General features: G+C 41.3%; 2 protein-coding genes across 3 annotated transcripts in view; both read left to right on the top strand.

Moving 5' to 3' along the window:
* The window catches only part of MAMDC2 (MAM domain containing 2), a 98,525-nt gene extending 86,318 nt beyond the window's left edge, over nt 1-12,207 (top strand). The window contains exons 11-14 of the mRNA XM_077816408.1: nt 252-404; nt 8,933-9,192; nt 11,729-11,813; nt 12,143-12,207. Coding sequence (XP_077672534.1) covers nt 252-404; nt 8,933-9,192; nt 11,729-11,813; nt 12,143-12,207 — 563 coding nt within the window. The remainder of the gene's footprint in view (nt 1-251; nt 405-8,932; nt 9,193-11,728; nt 11,814-12,142) is intronic.
* A 5,148-nt stretch (nt 12,208-17,355) lies between these two features.
* SMC5 (structural maintenance of chromosomes 5) overlaps nt 17,356-17,717 on the top strand; it is a 75,469-nt gene continuing 75,107 nt past the window's right edge. Inside the window, exon 1 of one of the 2 annotated variants that reach the window (XM_077817594.1) lies at nt 17,356-17,695. In XM_077817594.1, coding sequence (XP_077673720.1) covers nt 17,529-17,695 — 167 coding nt within the window. In that variant the 5' untranslated portion in view covers nt 17,356-17,528. The remainder of the gene's footprint in view (nt 17,696-17,717) is intronic. The other variant, XM_077817595.1, reaches the window with a different exon arrangement.

Genomic DNA, 17,717 nt, shown 5'->3' with positions numbered 1-17,717 from the left:
CAGGGTTGTTTAAAAGAATATGAGAAGGGTCCAAATTGTGAAATTCAGATCCAGAATGGGATCCAAAGTTGTGAAAATGGGGGCTTTATCTAGTGTTCCAATTTGGACCCATCTCTCCTACACTGTGTGTATAACCTGTCATAAATATCTCTATGCATAAAGAGACATTGTAAATGGATGGATAAAATAGATTATATAAGTAATGTATCCAACCATACGTTTTTAGACGTAACTCTGTTCTTTCACTGCAGAGATGTGGTCATCTTTTCCTGGAGAATGTACTTTTGAAAAGGATGAGTGTGCATTTACCCAGGAGAGAAGAAACCGAAGCAGTTGGCATAGGAGAAGGGGTCAAACTCCCACTTCATACACTGGACCAAAAGGAGACCACACTACTGGGGTAGGTGAGTTAAGGGTCACATTGAACTTTCAGAGCAGAGTGACAGTTAAATGAATGTCCTTTGAAGTGATATTTTAGAGCAAAGTAAAAAGGTTTTTACCCTTCATATCCAAATAACAGGTTTCAGAGTAGCAACAGTGTTAGTCTGTATCCGAAAAAGAAAAGGAGTACTTGTGGCACCTTAGAGACTAACGAATTTATTTGCGCATAAGCTTTCGTGAGCTACAGCTCACTTCATCGGATGCATGCAGTGGAAAATACAGTGGGGAGATTTATATACACAGAGAACATGAAACAATGGATGTTACCATACACACTGTAACGAGAGTGATCAGGTAAGGTGAGCTATTACCAGCAGGAGAGCCGGGGGTGGGGGTGGGAACCTTTTGTAGTGATAATCAAGGTGGGCCATTTCCAGCAGTTGACAAGAAAGTATGAGGAACGGTGGGGGGGGAATAAACATGGGGAAACAGTTTTACTTTGTGTAATGACACATCCACTCCCAGTCTTTATTCAAGCCTAAGTTAATTGTATCCAGTTTGCAAATTAATTCCATTTCCCCATGTTCCCCCCCCCCCCCCGCACTGTTCCTCACACGTTCTTGTCAACTGCTGGAAATGGCCCACCTTGATTATCACTACAAAAGGTACCTCCCACCCCTGCTCTCCTGCTGGTAATAGCTCACCTTACCTGATCACTCTTGTTACAGTGTGTATGGTAACACCCATTGTTTCTTGTTCTCTGTGTATATAAATCTCCCCACTGTATTTTCCACTGCATGCATCCGATTAAGTGAGCTGTAGCTCACGAAAGCTTATGCTCAAATAAATTTGTTGGTCTCTAAGGTGCCACAAGTCCTCCTTTTCATATCCAAAATAGTTATTGAAAACAAAAATCTGAAAAACCAAACAAGCAAGAAATCTGTTAGCTTATCTGAAAGATGCTACTATGAATATATGTCTGGGAAGATAGTGTTTTAATCTGTGTCATGTGCCTGCCTATAGCATTCAACTGGTAGATGAAATGTTTTCACCAAGTGTGTCTGGGTAATTGTAGCTGTTCTTAAAAAGAGATTCACTGTTTTCCATAAAGGAAACGTACTGTAGAGATTTATTTATTTTTATCTCTACAGAATTTGGGGTTGTGTGTTAGTATAACAGTGGTTACATTTTATTTTAGTGGGAATAATTACATAGGGAATAGAGAATTTACCAACTATTCAGAAAATATAAATGGTACTTCCAACCCTATAATGTAGTAGTGAAAAATACACATAGAGACTTCTCAGTGGTAGGCAAATTATTTTTAATTTCACTCATCATCTGACTTATTCTTACAAATCAAGTACCCTTTGCTAACAGCCCTCATCCCTTTATAAATATGTGTGATGATGATTGCTGCAGCTTAATTGCATTTCAAATTTGAAGATAAAGTCAAATGAAACCCTATAATAGTGAAAGTGGGAGACATGGATAGCATATGGGTGCACTTACAGCATCTGAGATATTGCTGGTAAGTAACCCCTTGGAATTTAGTGCAGAGTAATGCAGTATCAGCCTCTTCTTTCTGGGCCGCTTCTTTACTTGTTGGTTTTCCTCTTTTACTCTGAATTACATGGGGCTAGATAGCATCTTTCCTCATTCTTGAACATACAGCCTGCTTTAGGGCAGCCGTCATTGCCACTTTTAACACAGCTTAGTCAAGGGTGCTTCTAACATCATGTGATGAGCATAGTGTTTCCCTTCATTTTTGAACTCAGGTGTCTATCTTTCTCTGGATGTTCTTGCATATATTCCATTAATGATAGCTAATGCGTGCGCATTGAGAGATTACCTTTTTGATTTGCCTGTTCTCTGTCCTGGGGTGGGATGTTACTGCAGACTTTAGCTTAAAAGGAAATTAATTTTAAGCGAATGATACAAAGTATTTTCAAATCTCTCAACATAAGATTTTATAATATAGAGACTGATGCAACTTTGACAGTGTCAACCATGGGACTGAAGGATCAGATGATAGGCTCTGTTTCCTATTCTCTTTCTCATCTTTATTTGGATTGTGTGAAATGAGTTGGCCGTCAGAGGCAAAAGGTGTTCACATCACAAATAGCATAAGAGTTCCCACCTTTGTTGGTTGGAGTTCATAATAGAGAGATCAGTGATTGAATGGAAATGCAGAAACGGACCCTCCCCGTCTTGCGGTAGTCCTTCAGAACAGTGTTTGGGCACATGGATGGGGCGGTGTAAACTATCGCTGTCTGTGCTCTAAATTCTCTGTGGCTAAACAGAGCTCGGCTTTCCGGTCTGTCAGTATTACACATACTTTCTAGTTACGATAATAAATGTTCACATATAGAAACACAAATGAAAGACAAAACCTAGTGGTTTCAAACTGCAAATAAAGTAGGTTTTACTTTTAATTTTTTTCTATTAATTTCTTTTCTTCTTTCAGCAACAGGCTTTGGATATACATAGAGGGTGGAAAATCTCAGCTGCTGTAAATCAGCATATCTCTATTGATTTCAAAACAGCTATTTTATATTACTTCAGTAGAGCTATGCCGCCTTAGGCAAGCTGACTATTTGATCTAGGGTTTGACTGAAAGCTGTAAAAGCTAAGTGACAAATTTAGAATTTGTCTGTGTATGCCAGGGCTATGCTGATTTCAGTGATATGTGTCATATGTGCAGACAAAGGAAGAATTTCACTGTAAATGCTAAATCCTGGCCCTGTCTTATGTAGAGAAAGGAGCCCCTTATCCCTACACAGCGGGCTTAGCACTAGTTTCACAGATTCTGAAGATATAGCAGCTACGTAGGAGTTACAGGGTATGTCTATACTTCACACTAAGCCCAGACTCTGACCCAAGTCCACAGTCACTACAGATCTGCAGTAGATTCTGTGAGGCCTCCACAGGGGAGAAAGAGGCAAGATAAAGGGGTGGGCGCTCAGCCCTTTTGGATGAACTCCTTGCTTCAAGGAAGAGAGAAGAGATGAGGAACAAAAAGATACGCTATAGATAGTTGGGCCTGGGGAATCAAGGGGGCTGTTCTGTATCTCTTGACCCCCAATTGCCCTGGGAGAGGGGAAATTTCAGCCCCAACAAGCCCATCCTCCATGGCTGGCAACTCTGTTTTCATCTGAAGTGTTTTTGTTTCCTTCTTTATACTTCCAAAATTTGAAGGATTCTACCCTCCTAGATTTCAGAAGACTAAAACAAGAGACTAAAAGGACCAACCTAAATGGTTACTGCATGTTCTCCACCCAAAACAATGAGATAACTAATTGGCTGTATTAAACAGGATGCATATTAGTATTTTCCATGAGTCACAGAAAATTTGTAGTATAAAACTTTCCAATATATTGTCTCTCCCTTGGTCTGAAGGATGCCTTTCAGGTGTTTACAAAATACACAGAATAGCTGAAAGAAATGGAGTACTTGTGGCACCTTAGAGACTAACCAATTTATTTGAGCATGAGCTTTCGTGAGCTTCAGCTCACTTCAGAGAACAAAGATGCAGGCACTAGAATTTTTGCCCTTAACTAGCTTGTTAATTAAACAGAAGTAAGTTCAAAGAGGAGAGAGTGGACTCATGGTGTCCTTTTTAGTTTTTAAAATATTCAAGGATTCACAAAAACATGAAAAAGATTATGGGACCAGACCTAAATTATAAAACAGTTCACCTTGTGTCTAAGCTAAAGCTTGCTTGTCCTGAAGAAGAGAATTCCACCTCACATTGCCTCTTACATCAATTCACCAAGGAGCAACCTAATTAGCAGGACATTTCATGTGCGTGCTGTCACCCGGCTGCTTTAATATAGTATGGGTTATGGCTCACTTATACCAGTGTAAGTCTTTCGAAGTAATTCTACTGACTGCAGCATAATGGATTAAATTCATCACTGTGCAGAAGGCCAGCCTAAGGCCTATGTACTGTGTGGCCCCTTTTTGAGCTAAGCAACTCATCAAAGTTTGGGCCCTGTGGGCGTTCTAGTTGGGAGTGGAAATTGATGATAGGTATTTGTTTGATGCAGCTTTGTTTATTTACAAAGAAAGTGAAAAGTTCTGTGTCCCTGAACCACAGAGGGAACCAAATAGCAGGACACAGCTTCTTTCACTCACAGCATTAAGAGGGCTCTTTAGCTTGCACCCCTGATCCCAAATCCTCTTCTGAGGTTTATTCCAGGGTCAGCCTTGTGCTTTCAGTTGCTCCTTCCAGCAGCTCTGTTCTTGTCTGACCTCAGTTTCTATATAATTTCTATACATGTGTGCACACACACATCCCTCAGCCCAGGGGAGGGCAAACTATGGCCTGTGGGCCGGATCCAGCCCGTCAGGGCTTTCAATCTGGCCCATGGGACTGCCAGGCCCATGGCAAGAGCGGGGCTAAGGCAGGCTCCCTACCTATCCTGGCCCCGCGCCGCTCCCAGCAGTGGCTGGCACCACATCCCTGTGGCCCCTGGGGGGCTGCAGAGGGGCAGAGGGCTCTGTGCGCTGCCCTGACCTGTAGGCACCGCCCCGTGCAGCTCCCACTTGACCGCGGTTCCCCATTCCCGGCCATGGGTGCTTCGGGGATGGTACCCACAGGCAAGGGCTGCCCCACCTCACCCCCAGAAGCCACTGCCAGACATGCTGGCCACGTTTGGGAGTGGCGCGGGGTCAGGGTAGGCAGGGAGCCTGCCTTAGCCCCACTGCACGCTGCTGCCACCCGGAGCCACTCGAGGTAAACAGTGCCAGGTCGGAGCCTTGAGCCCCCTGCCGCACCCTAACCCCTTGCCCTGAGCCCCTTCCTGCACACCGCACCCCCTCCCACACCTCACACTTCCTCCTGCACCCTGCCCCAGCCCTACATTCATGGCCCTGCATACAGTTTCCCCACCCAGATGTGGCCCTTGGGCCAAAAACTTTGCTCACCCCTGCCTCAGCCAAAAACTCCTGGGCAGGTTCACGCATATCTTTTGTCTTTGGTGGGGCTTTTGCTTACAGATATATCAATTGAAGGATGAGTTCAACCCTTATACAAGGTTTCACCCAGCTCATAACTGCTTAAACTCTCAGAATACTTTAGCAGACGTAAAAGGATTTAAGTGGTGCCTTCTGTTGGGCCTCTTGCACAGGGCTGAAATTCACGCAATAAAGCTTAAACTCAGTAGGTGAGCTGAATTATAACAATTCTGATAGCTGTGATGAACATATTTTAAGCCTGATTATAACACAGCTTGGCCTTGTCCAAAGTGTCTTGCCAAATAGTGTTTTAACTCAGTCTGTGTACAGCTGAATTTAAACCATGCTAACATTTTTAAACATAGTTGTTTCAATTGAGTATGTGGAGTCTTACGCAGCTGCATTCAAGAGCACCTGCAAAACTATTTTGTTTCTAGTTAACAAAATAATAAGAGCCTTGCCTTGTCTCTAATCACACTCTATCGAGAGGGATATTTGTGCATAGAAGAGATGTATACTCAGCAGAACATCACGTTTACACTTCTTAATAAAGCCCCTCCAGTAGCTACATCCTGGGCAGGATTGAAAAATTCTGTATTAATGCAGGAAAGGAAAGAGATGCTAATGGAGGAGGAGAATATTCTTGACTGTTTACAGAGCTTCAGCTACACAATTTCCCTTCATGTCAATGTGGACTACATGGCCAAAGCCCTGGGCATTGAACTGAGAATATACATGGAAGAGTTTTAACCTCACTTGTAGTTTTCAGTCTTCAAAGCAATTATGTTCTCCCACAGCCAATGCTAGCCAGTGCTACATGTAGGCAGAAGTATTAATACATTTCAGGAATGCCAAAGCTCTGATCAAACTCCTGCTATGATATTAGAAATGAAAAATGGAAGCAAACAAATCAGTTACAAATTTGAGCATATTTGATGCAGTTGTTATGGTTAAATTATGCAAAGGAAACATTTTGGCTGAATAACCGGAAAAACTGTCTTAATGATTACGTCTTCGATACTGTGAAATAGTCTCCAAAAGGAAATGATGGAAGCCTTATTGCTTGGTCCATTTAAAATTGGGAAAAATGCTAGAAAATGTAGCATAGGAAACAATCCTACTCTGGCAGGCTATGAACTAGATGACCTAATACCAGTAGGTCTTTGCCATCTTTAACACCCACTTCTTTTGCATAAACTAGATTTGCTTGAATCCAGCCAGAAAGTCAGGATAAATATTTTTCCAAGTGTTTTTTAAATCCATTTGACTGAATATTTTTTAAAATGTGGTTTTGATACCTGAATAGGCATGTGTAGACTATCCCTGTACTGTCTGGCACAGCCTTCTTTTTCTATATATAGTAATCTAAAAGGACTCTGCTAAATCAGCTTTGCCAGCTTTGTTTTGGTTCATAACCAGGCTGTACTATCATAAAGCAGTGGTTTTCAACCTTTTTTTCATTTGTGGACCCCTACAAATTTTGAGTGGAGGTGTGGACATTTTGGAAATCTTAGACATAGTCTGTGGACTCCCCAAGGGTCCACAGATCACAGGTTGAAAACCACTGTCATAAAGAAATGCAGGGCACAGGTTTGTTTACTGTTTCTCCCCCAGCAGGATTTTCTACATAGTATTCTCTGTTATCCCCTTTCTAGTAGATATTCCAGGCCCCATATTTCTCAAGACTGAAGCCCATCTGCTTGCTGAAGGAGACATTGTAGAGAGATTCCCCACCCTAGGAAATTAGTGTGCTCTCTTCAGAGCAGAAATCTATTGTCTGATTGTACAGACCACTAACCATTGAGACAGCCAAGAGGATGGTGTCCTGATTTTCAAAGGTGCTGAAAAAGAGTAATTTTGGTCTTTCAGTCTTAATGCTGTCACACAAAAATATTTTTCAAAATGATGATAATTATTTCACTTATTTAGCTCACCCAAGTATACTGGGAACTTTACAAACATGGGATAATGAAATCTAGATCTGATCTAGTCATTCCAGCTAGTTTATAACTTGATTTGGCTCTCAAAACAATTGTGTTATTAGCTTACGCTAATGACATAGTTCTGAGTTTGGATTTTTACTTCAAGAATAATTTTTAAGCAAAACAGTAGTTAAAATCTCTATAACCAGCATGCATTCAGTTCTGTATAATAGCCACAATAGCCCTGGGAATTTCCTCTGACAGATTACAGGGAGTGCGCTTTTGTTTGAAGATCTGCAGCTGTAGATATTCTTCTATGCTTCCACCCCCTGCACATCTCCTCTCCTTCACTCTCCTGCTGCTACTTACCACCAAAAAAATAACCTTGGCCACAGAGGACCTCTTCAGAATGATTTTAGATAATGACTCTGAATATCATCAAAGACATTCAGAGCATCTACCAGCTGTTCCTGCCATTCTCTGCTCTCCTCTTGTCTCACTGATCCTTAAGAATTCCCTGTTGCCCCAAGAGTGTTGTAAACTCTGTTATTCAGAGGGGTGGAAGGGCAGCTTTTCCTCGCCAACATGACAAGAAGGGAGCAGTGGGACCGCAGGAACAGCTGCTGCAAAATTTTAACTTACCAGTTACTGGTGGAGTATGTGCCGCAACATGCAAAACAGTTGCCATGTATAACAGATGGGACATTGGGATGCTTCCCAGTATTCTGATATATCAGTATGCTCCAGCTTGAAATAGCTGTGTGATGACCCTCAGAGGAAAAATTATTTGTCTTTTGCCAATTAATAACCAATTTTCCCACAATTCAGACTTCAGAGCATAACCCTTTATGCACTCTGGCTAATCAGTTCTCTTGACTTGTATCTTCACATCTTGTTCATTGAAACAGACACATGATTGATGTCTTCCGTGGCAAAGACTTATTTTTATTCCTTTGATTTATCAAAAGCACCAATTCTAAATATAGGGCCAAATTTTGACCTCTGATGCATGTACGCAACTCCCATTGTACTCCAGGAGATCAATAAACTCTCAGATCAGTGAAATTCTGCCTCTCTCATGCCATAACCCTGCGTTAAGAACAGTTGCAGTCAGAGACATTCCTGTTCATTCTGAAGGCAGAATTTGGTCCATATATTAACATAATTAAATCTCTACTTATGTTAAATTCATGGCTTTATTTGAATTATTAGAGGTTGCACCTTTGATCTAAATCAGTATTCTTTACTATACTCAAGTACTATACACTGGGGTAAAAAATCTCCACTCAGTTCCACCGGTACGACTCCACTGCATAAGCAAAAATTTAAAACAGTGTATATTTTAAAAATATGCAACCTTTCCATAACATTTATTCACCTACTTCAGGCCTTTATTATTTCCAATGTTACCCCTTTATCACCATTCATGGTATCTTATTTCTTTGTACACATTTTTTTCATTTAGTATATATTAATTTAAAATATTTTTCATTAATCATTCATATACTCTGCTTTACTATATAACTAACACAGAGTCATCCATTTCTGAACTGTATTGTGAGCAAGAGCAAGCATTTATCAAACAGGTTTCACACACAGGCTTATTATTGAACATACTGAGGGAAAGAACCATTTTATTTTACTAATATTTGGTCTTGTATCTTTTTAAGGATACTACATGTACATAGAGGCATCCAATATGATCTATGGACAGAAAGCGCGTCTGACTTCAAGGTCACTAAGAGGGATCTCTGGAAAGCAATGCTTGACATTTTTCTATCACATGCACGGAGCTGGAACTGGATTGTTAAATGTTTATGTGAAAAAGGAAGGTGATAGTGAAGAAACCCTCTTATGGAGAAGGAGAGGTGAACAGAGCATCACATGGCTAAGGGGACTGATAGAATATGAATGTGATAAATACCATCAGGTAAGCAAAAGACTGAGCCACATGGAAGATTAAATTGCACTGTTTTTTCTGGGATTTATTTTTTAGCTCAGAGAATGAGCTCTATTTGAAGTCAGAATTAAAACCTGCCATAGGTGGGGTTTCAATGAGACCTGGACATTTTATAGGAAGGAGGAAATCAAATCCATGATGCTATTCAGAGCTTGTGTCCTCTTCTGTTCATGACAGAGAAAGTGTTGAGATGCTTCTTGTTCAGGATCACTGACTGGTGCTGCGTGTGGCATTTCATTTGAGCAAGATGAAATACTGGAAAACTTCTCCCAATTTATAAGAGGGAGGGAATATACCAGATACAGTCATAAGTGGGTTGCAAATGTGAACATCTCAATTTATATTACTGATCATGTCCATTTTTGTATATATTAATTTAAATGATATTGTTCCACCCTTTCTTGCTAGTGGTCTTAGCTCTGTCTTCTAAATCTCATTTTTATCTCAAGCTCATAAATGTTTGAGCTGAGGTTGTAACTGCCAATGAGGGGCTAAGTCATGAGAGGTTCCAGCTGCCCTAAACTCCAGGTTAATTTCAGTGGAATTTGAGGACCCTCAGCACCTCACGGGACTGGACCCTAATAATGTTCATTCTTGATAGATCTAGATTTTCTGAACTGCACGTTTTCCATTGCAGGCATATTTGCATGCCTTTTTTGAAGCCAAGATTACCACGATTGCCAATGTAATTACATTAATTCATTGTGCAAGTCTAACTGGTCATTTGCTTATGCAGTTACATTGCATATGCAAGTGAGCCATGCAAGTGTGTGCATAATTATGAAAGTCTGGGCCCCACTGACATTAAATTTAGAGATGTATTTGAACCAAACCCCAATTCTGAATATCCAGATATGAAGGTTAGAAATGCACTGATGCAAGTTATAACAGGAAATGAACCAGGTGGAAGATGATGTAATACCCAAGGTTGTGCTACTTGGAATATTTTATTATGAATTATTATTAAATCTAATTGTATGTTGGCTTACAAAAGACGATAACAAAAATGACTTAGACCCTTATTGACCCAAATACTTTGATTGCATAGATACGCACATAAAAATCTTACGGGAGGAAAGTCTTTCAGTCCCTTTTTAATATATCTGTACATCTTTGCTTGTATTTCTTCTCCACAACTGGTTTTACATTTCTCTTTCAGTGTCACTATAGATCAATAAACTCTCAATTCATTGAAATTTGGAATCATTAATGATGCATCTCTCTTGGTTAAGATGCACATTCTACTGGTCTCAGAGCACATCCCATAGTTGCCAATTTCATCTGTCCAACCATTGGTCATCTATTATGTGACCTCACCTGGCAATGCATCTTAAGATTCAGTTATTCCATACTCCTTAACCAACGGCCTTATTAGAGGGACCTCTAAAATTATGTAACTTGGGTGAAAAATAGACCATCCTATCACTCTCTCTAACTATTCAGGACCTCCCGGCTTTCACCAGAATTGCTGCATCTTGGCCCTTGTGTAAATGAAACAAACAAACAGATGCACACATACAACCAAACAAAATATGCCCATCTTGTATTCCTTCACAATGTTTAATTCAATTTGTAAACTATCCAGAATAGAGACAATTGCTTTTTATCAGGGAGAATGCATACTTCTGCTGACAAGAATTCTCTGTTGATAGGCTGCTTAGAAGAATTTGGCTACCGAACGGTATCAGAGCTTATATTTGGTTTATTAAAAAAGTCCCTCATACACTTAGAATTTAATCATCAAATAATTTTTTATTTGTTATCAAAAACATTTGTAACAATGCACAAATGCATCCTTTTGCTGTGTTTCCTCTTGTGGCTGTGCCTCAGTGGTTCTGCAGTGAAATCTTGGCCCTGTTGAAGTCAATGGGAGCTTTGCAATTGACCTCAACGAGGCCAGGATTTTAACTCTGGTGTGTACAATAAGAACCTGTGTCTGGTCCTATTAAAGTCAGTGGTAAAATTTCTAATATCTATTGAACAAGAGTGGCCACAAAATGCATTAACCATTAATAGAAAACATATACTGATAGGTTCATTTTGTCTTAAATGTCTAGAGATTAATTAGAAAAAAATTGCTTTTTATTAAGAGCTAAATTCAACTGCAGGAGTAAGAGGAAGAACTTGCTGATTTATCACAAAATTATGCCCTCATAGCTTACCCGGGTGATAAGGACGACACTCAGGCAATGAAAAAACAAGAGAAACATTACATCATGAAAACTAACTGATTATTTGTCAGTCATCCTTAGGACAAAACAGTTCCATACCAAATTCTGAGATTTGATTGGCCTTTTCTGGGTGTCCCATGCATCCCAGTTCTCGGACTAATTAGAATGAAGTCTATTAAAATATGCTAATCACTAAGTATATATATTTTTTCTTAGAATAGCATTGGGGTTGCATTATATCTTAAAATAGCCTGCATCAGGGTTTTGCATTTTTAAAAAGGTGTACTTTTTTCTAGATGTGATATTTATGAAAACCATATGGGTTGTTTTTACAGATTATTGTTGAAGCAGTTCGTGGAGTGTCAATAAGAAGTGACATTGCTATAGATGATATTCTGTTCCAGGCTGGACCCTGTATAGGTAAATTTTATACTTGCTTATAATTTTCTAAGACACCTAGGTACTATAGGTAGTGATTTTAGTGAGTTGGTGCTATTTTTCCTGAGACAACATTGAATCAATCCCACAGTAGTGTGGTATTAAGGACCACCGTACTGCTGGAGGGGCCATTTTTTGGAAGAGATGTAAAACCAGAGTCCTGATAGCTTGTGATAAGTAAAGATCCCATGGCACATGGATGTAAGCCCAGTCTCTTGGTCAAAGTCCAACATGGTAATTCAATTCTGTGTATGTAAAAATGATAAAGAAATATGAAAACAGTTAATAGTCTTCCCTCTTTTCTGTTCTAGAAATGGGAGAAATTACTCAGCATTCATCCGGGGATTATGATGACTTAAATGAAATTGAGTATTAAATAAGTTCTGTTGAAATGAATGAAGCACTATGTAAGTTATATGTGAGAAACTGCACAATTCCCTCCCTTTTTTGTATAAAACGATAAATACTGGAGTATTTTGAATATGTCACCGATGTATAGGAAGAACTCAGCGCACTCTTGTCTTTGGCCTTTGTAACAAAGTTACTGACTCAGGGCTTCTTAGACTGTTCTTATTGTATTTTTTCTCTTTTGCATGTGATATTAGATATTATATAAAGGCTTCCCATTTTGCACAGATCAAGGAATAAAATACTAATGCTTTTTGGTAAATCTTTTTTGTCACATAGGTAAAGAGAAGAAGGTAAAAAGGGCACAATTAAAATTTGATATTGTGTTATCTTAAATCTGCATTCAATGAATGTTTTGTGTTGGGTAGAAATTGGGTTTTGTTTTTATTTCAAGACTTATAAATATTTTGAAATACGTAAATAATATTGCATATTAATAATATCCTGCACATTGAATGCAATTATTCATGATGACAAATCTCTCTGGGAAAATGTAGTCTCTTAATGGTAATACTTTTAATGTTCCATATGAATGGATTTTTCACTATTCTTTGCCAGATTAATTACTATAATGAATCTATTTGCCATCAATGTGCATAACAAAAGGACTTCCATCAACGTTCCAGTGTGATTCAGTGCAAGTTAATACTATATTAAAATACACTGCTATTGATTTGTATGCAATAGAAGAGGAACACTTTGTTTGGACTGCAGGCCTCCTTTTTTAAATGTTAGTTTCTACACTCACACTTTTTATAGACTTTACCCAAGAAATGTTTTGCATTTATCTTAAAAAGAAACTAAATTCACATAATCTGTTAACTCTTAAGACATAGTATGTGTGTTTGTATTACAAGATGGTTGTTTTAAAATTACCAAACTATCTAATAAAATGTAATTTTGAATGTCTTATTTTATTGCTCCACTTCAAACACCATGTTCTCCAGTTATTGCCATGATATGCAAACAAGGTTAGAATTTTCAGAAAAAATTATGAGCTGGATCCTCCAGTACATTTGCACTGCAGGAGCCCAGAGCAGCCCAAAAGCCAACGTAACCAGCTACAGGAGGATTCTGTATGTAGACACTGTAACAGTTCCTATGCCAGTCCCCATTCTGGCTGCTGAAACAGGGTATGTGGCCCAGGAAACAGGAGTGGCCAATGCTCCCTTGTACACCCGTGATCCCCAGCTGCTATAATGATCCCTTGGGACTGCTGGTACCTGGTGCATACTGGAGCAGACTTCAGGCTGCTCTAATTTGCATTTAGAGTCCAATCCACTGCCCCTACCTCCACAAGCTGCACTGAACATTCCTTGGCCACAGCTGAAGATCTGGACCTCTATCAGTAACTCTACACTGCAAAAAAGACTTGCGGCAGCGAGTCTCATAGCCTGGGTCAACTGACTCAGGCTCATGGGGCTCACACTATGAGGCTAAAAATTGCAGTACAGATGTTTGGGCTTGGGGTGGTGCCTGGACTCTGAAACCTGGTGATAGGGGTGGGTCTCAGAGCCTGGGCTCCAGCCCGATCCCAAAAGTCATCTGTGCTGCTATTTTTACCCTATAGTGCAAGACTGAGTCAGTTTACTCAGGCTCTTAGACTCGCTGCTGCAGGGTTTTTATTTTTGCTGTGTAGATTTACCTTATGCCTCCAATCAGCTGAGTTTTTGGTGTGTTTTTCTTTTTTTTAACATTGGAGGCACAATCAAAGGATTTGATTTTGTTCAGTATATACATTAAACAACTATCTTAAGATATATTAATTAACCAATACTTCCTGTGGTTTTCAACCTGGAGTCCACAGACTATGTCTAAGGGGTCCACAAAATGTTGTTTTTACCATAGAACAGGGGGTGGTCTGCAGACTGTCTTAAGATTTCCAAAGGGGTCCACAGCTCCATTTAAAATTGTTTAGGGGTCCACAAATGAAAAAAAGACACCGCCACTAGACAGCGGAATGAAAGGGAGAAGAGAAAAGGTGGCTTTAAGACACTTTGTGCCTCCTGAATTCACAGCCTCAGGGCAGCACATGACCCCTTGATGCCCATGGTCAATTAAGAATAGAGGTAGCATGCACAGTGCTCCCCCAACTGGCAAGTCTCTATGCTGAGATAGGGGAGGGAGACTGCACAGACTGATGGAATGACTATGCTAAGTAGGAAACCCTCTGCATCAGGGGAATATCCTGGACCTGGAGACCAGTTTCATCTATTATATGGCCCCTTGCATCACTGGAGCATAAGTGGATCACAGCAAAGCAAAGAATTGAAGCTGATACCTAAGCTATATGACATGTCGTATAAATCAGCCATCTAAAAATCTCTTCAGATGTCTTTAAAAATAAATCCTCATGCAACTGCTATGAGCCCAGTTCTGTGGACTATTCCAGTATAGGTATGTAAACAGAGCCTTCAAAAGCAATTACAGGATCCCAAACACTCAGTGGTTTATATTTGGTTGTTCTGGAAACAAATTATATTGCACTAAAACTGGCATTGTCCTGAGAGCACGACAGACCTTTCCATTGTCCCTTTGTTGTTTGTAATATTGTCCTCTTTATTTTGTATGTATATGTTCTATCAGCTCCTCTTTTTGCATATTTTTATTACTTAAGAGGGACAAATTCTTATCAGTTACACTGGTGTAAATCCAGTTGATATCAAATTTAATACAGTTATTTTGGGTTTACACTAGTGTAAATGAGACCAGATTCTGGCCCAGTATTAGATTAATCTTTGTTTAACATAAGGGCTCACCACTCTGTTACTTCAGTTTTACTTTCATGTAACTTCTTAATCTAGTTGCCCCACTCTTTATGGCTGGAGCTATATTGACAACTGAGAGTGTCAGCTCAGCTGTAAGGAAAGGGAGTTGCAGAAACCCTAATGCCATTGGTGGAAGTCCTGCCAGTTCCAACAGTGATGGTGGAATACCCACCCATCCCTAAAATGAATCTGTTGAGGGCCCTCCTCAAAAAGAAGGAAAAGGATGTTGAATAACCAATGACTTTTAGGAACAATCCCTGTGACTAATGTTCCATACAATCCAGCAGCTTCCATTTTGAAGGCTATCTCTGCCCCTGCTCCCTAGTTGATTGCAAATAACTAAAACAAGCATATTCCTGAAGGACTTGTTTGTTCATTATTGTATATCACATATGCCTTTAAAATTCTTTTTCTACGGAAGAACTGCTTGATTATGCTGCCATCTTGTGGAAAAGACAATAACACCACCCTCAGTTTGAAATCACCTTAGTATGTTTTTTTGAAACAGCAATAGTTTTTATGCTTCCCAATTTCAAATATCAGGGAGGGGATAGAGGAGTGAATTGAAAATGGCACTTTGAGACATATTAAAAATGTAAATGCATCTGGTGTCAAACAATACTAAGATACCAGCAGCTAGCTTGTCTCCATGCCAGGAACTCTTCATCTGACTAACCGTAAACCATCTGAGCCCTGCTCCTAGCTTCTCTCCTACCCCTTGCTTCTCAGCATATAAAATCACCTTCCCTCCTGAAGGGCCTCTTACTGGCACATGGTATGATAGGACTGTTTTAATGAAATTAATAGGACTGAATCAAGTATTACCTCTCCCCTTGTGGGTCCAGGACTAGCTGCTTCAAGAAGCAGTCATTTATGGTGTCTAGAAACTTTATTTCAACATCCTGTCCTGAGGTGACATGTACCCAGTCAATGTGGGGATAGTTAAAAATCTCCCATTATTACTGTTTTCTTATAGACTCTCTAATCTCCCAGAGCATGTTACAATCACTATCTTGGTCAGATGGTCGGTAATATGTTCCTACTGCTATACTCATTATTCAAGAATGGAATTTATATCCATAGAGATTTTAGATTTTTACTATATTTGACTCTCTTTCATATATAGTACCACTTCCCCACTGATGCAACCTACTGTATCGTTCTATCAGGGGAGGGATAGCTCAGTGGTTTGAGTATTAGCCTGCTAAACCCAGGGTTGTGAGTTCAATCCCTAAGGGGGCCATTTAGGGATCTGGGACAAAAATGGGAGATTGGTCCTGCTTTGAGATGGGGTTGGACTAGATGACCTCCTGAGGTCCCTTCCAACCCTGTGATTCTATACTGTGGTATTACTGTACCCCATAGATTATCATAAGTTCACTAAATTTCTGTGATTTCATTTATATCAATAGTCTCACTTAATAGTACCAGACAGTCCAGTTCACCCATCATAGTATTTAGAAGTCTAGCATTTTTATACAACACTTATAAAATTGTCCACAGGTGTCAGGGCCATGCCTGTACCTGGCCACCTCCACCAAAGCAGCATCGGAGAAGTGGTGCAGCAGCCTCCTGGTGCCTGTCCTGGCACGTTGCACAGCAGCGAAGGCTGCTGCCATTGCTAGTCTCTAAGGAGCCACAAGTCCTCCTTTTCTTTTTGTGGATACAGACAAACATGGCTGCTACTCTGAAACCACTTTGAAACAGAAACCCGGGGCGGGGCCTGGCCTGGGCCGTTTCAGGCATGCCCCTGCCTGCAGGCAGCTGGTGGGGTGAACAATTCCCGTCCTGCCCTTGCCCCAGCCCGAAAGGCTGAGCCCTGCTTCGCGCATGGGTCAATCAGCCCAGCCAGGGAAAACAGACACCTCCACCCACCCCGAACCAGAGAGCAGCAGCCCGCAAAATGGGGGGAGGGGCTCAAGAGAACTCCCTCTCCCACCGCGCCATGCTCAGCCAGTCACGGGGAAGGGGGGCGCCCGCTTGCCGCGCTGCACGCTGGGCAATGTAGTCTTTGATGGCTGCACAGCAGGCGGCGAGCTGCAGGCAGTTTCCTCCTCAGGTGGGGGACAACCCTCCGTGATTCCGGCGTATGCAAATGAGGCGCGGCTTCTACGCGGAGACAGGGGTTCAAGCCCGGACGCTATTATACCGCCCTCCTCCGATCGCCATATAAAACCCTACCAGAATGCCCGCCACATCCAACGTCACCACCCCCCCAGACAGAAATGTACCACGTGACCGAACAGGCTGGCCGGCTTGTGGGACGGCTCCTCCTCTCCCTGTCGCGCGAACGGACCCTGCGTACTAAACTGAAAGTAACGAATTGACCCCACCCCTCCATCTCTCAACCAGTGAGATTTCGCGTGAGGCCCGGTGTTCCATTAGCCAATGGACTCTGCCTCTCCCCGGTCCGTCCCAGTCTACCAATGGGAATAGGGCGCGCGGTGTCGGGCTCGTTTTTATCTTAACGGCGCGCGACAAGAGTTTCAGGTGGTGGGCGGTGCTTCAGCTTGGCGCAAAGATGGCGGCCCCGGGCAAACGGAAACTCGGGGCCGCCACTACCGGCAGCGGCGCCGGGTGGAGGAAGCGAGGCTCGGGGGCTGCCGGGCCGGAGGGAAGCGGCCGTGGGCAGCCGCAGTCGCCCTTCGTGGAGGGCTCCATAGTCAGGGTCACTATGGAGAATTTCCTGTGAGTGCGGCGCCCCCTGCTG

Source organism: Eretmochelys imbricata, chromosome 5 (assembly GCF_965152235.1).
Source record: "Eretmochelys imbricata isolate rEreImb1 chromosome 5, rEreImb1.hap1, whole genome shotgun sequence".
Taxonomy (NCBI): domain Eukaryota; kingdom Metazoa; phylum Chordata; order Testudines; family Cheloniidae; genus Eretmochelys; species Eretmochelys imbricata.
This window is presented reverse-complemented; position numbering and strand designations above follow the sequence as displayed.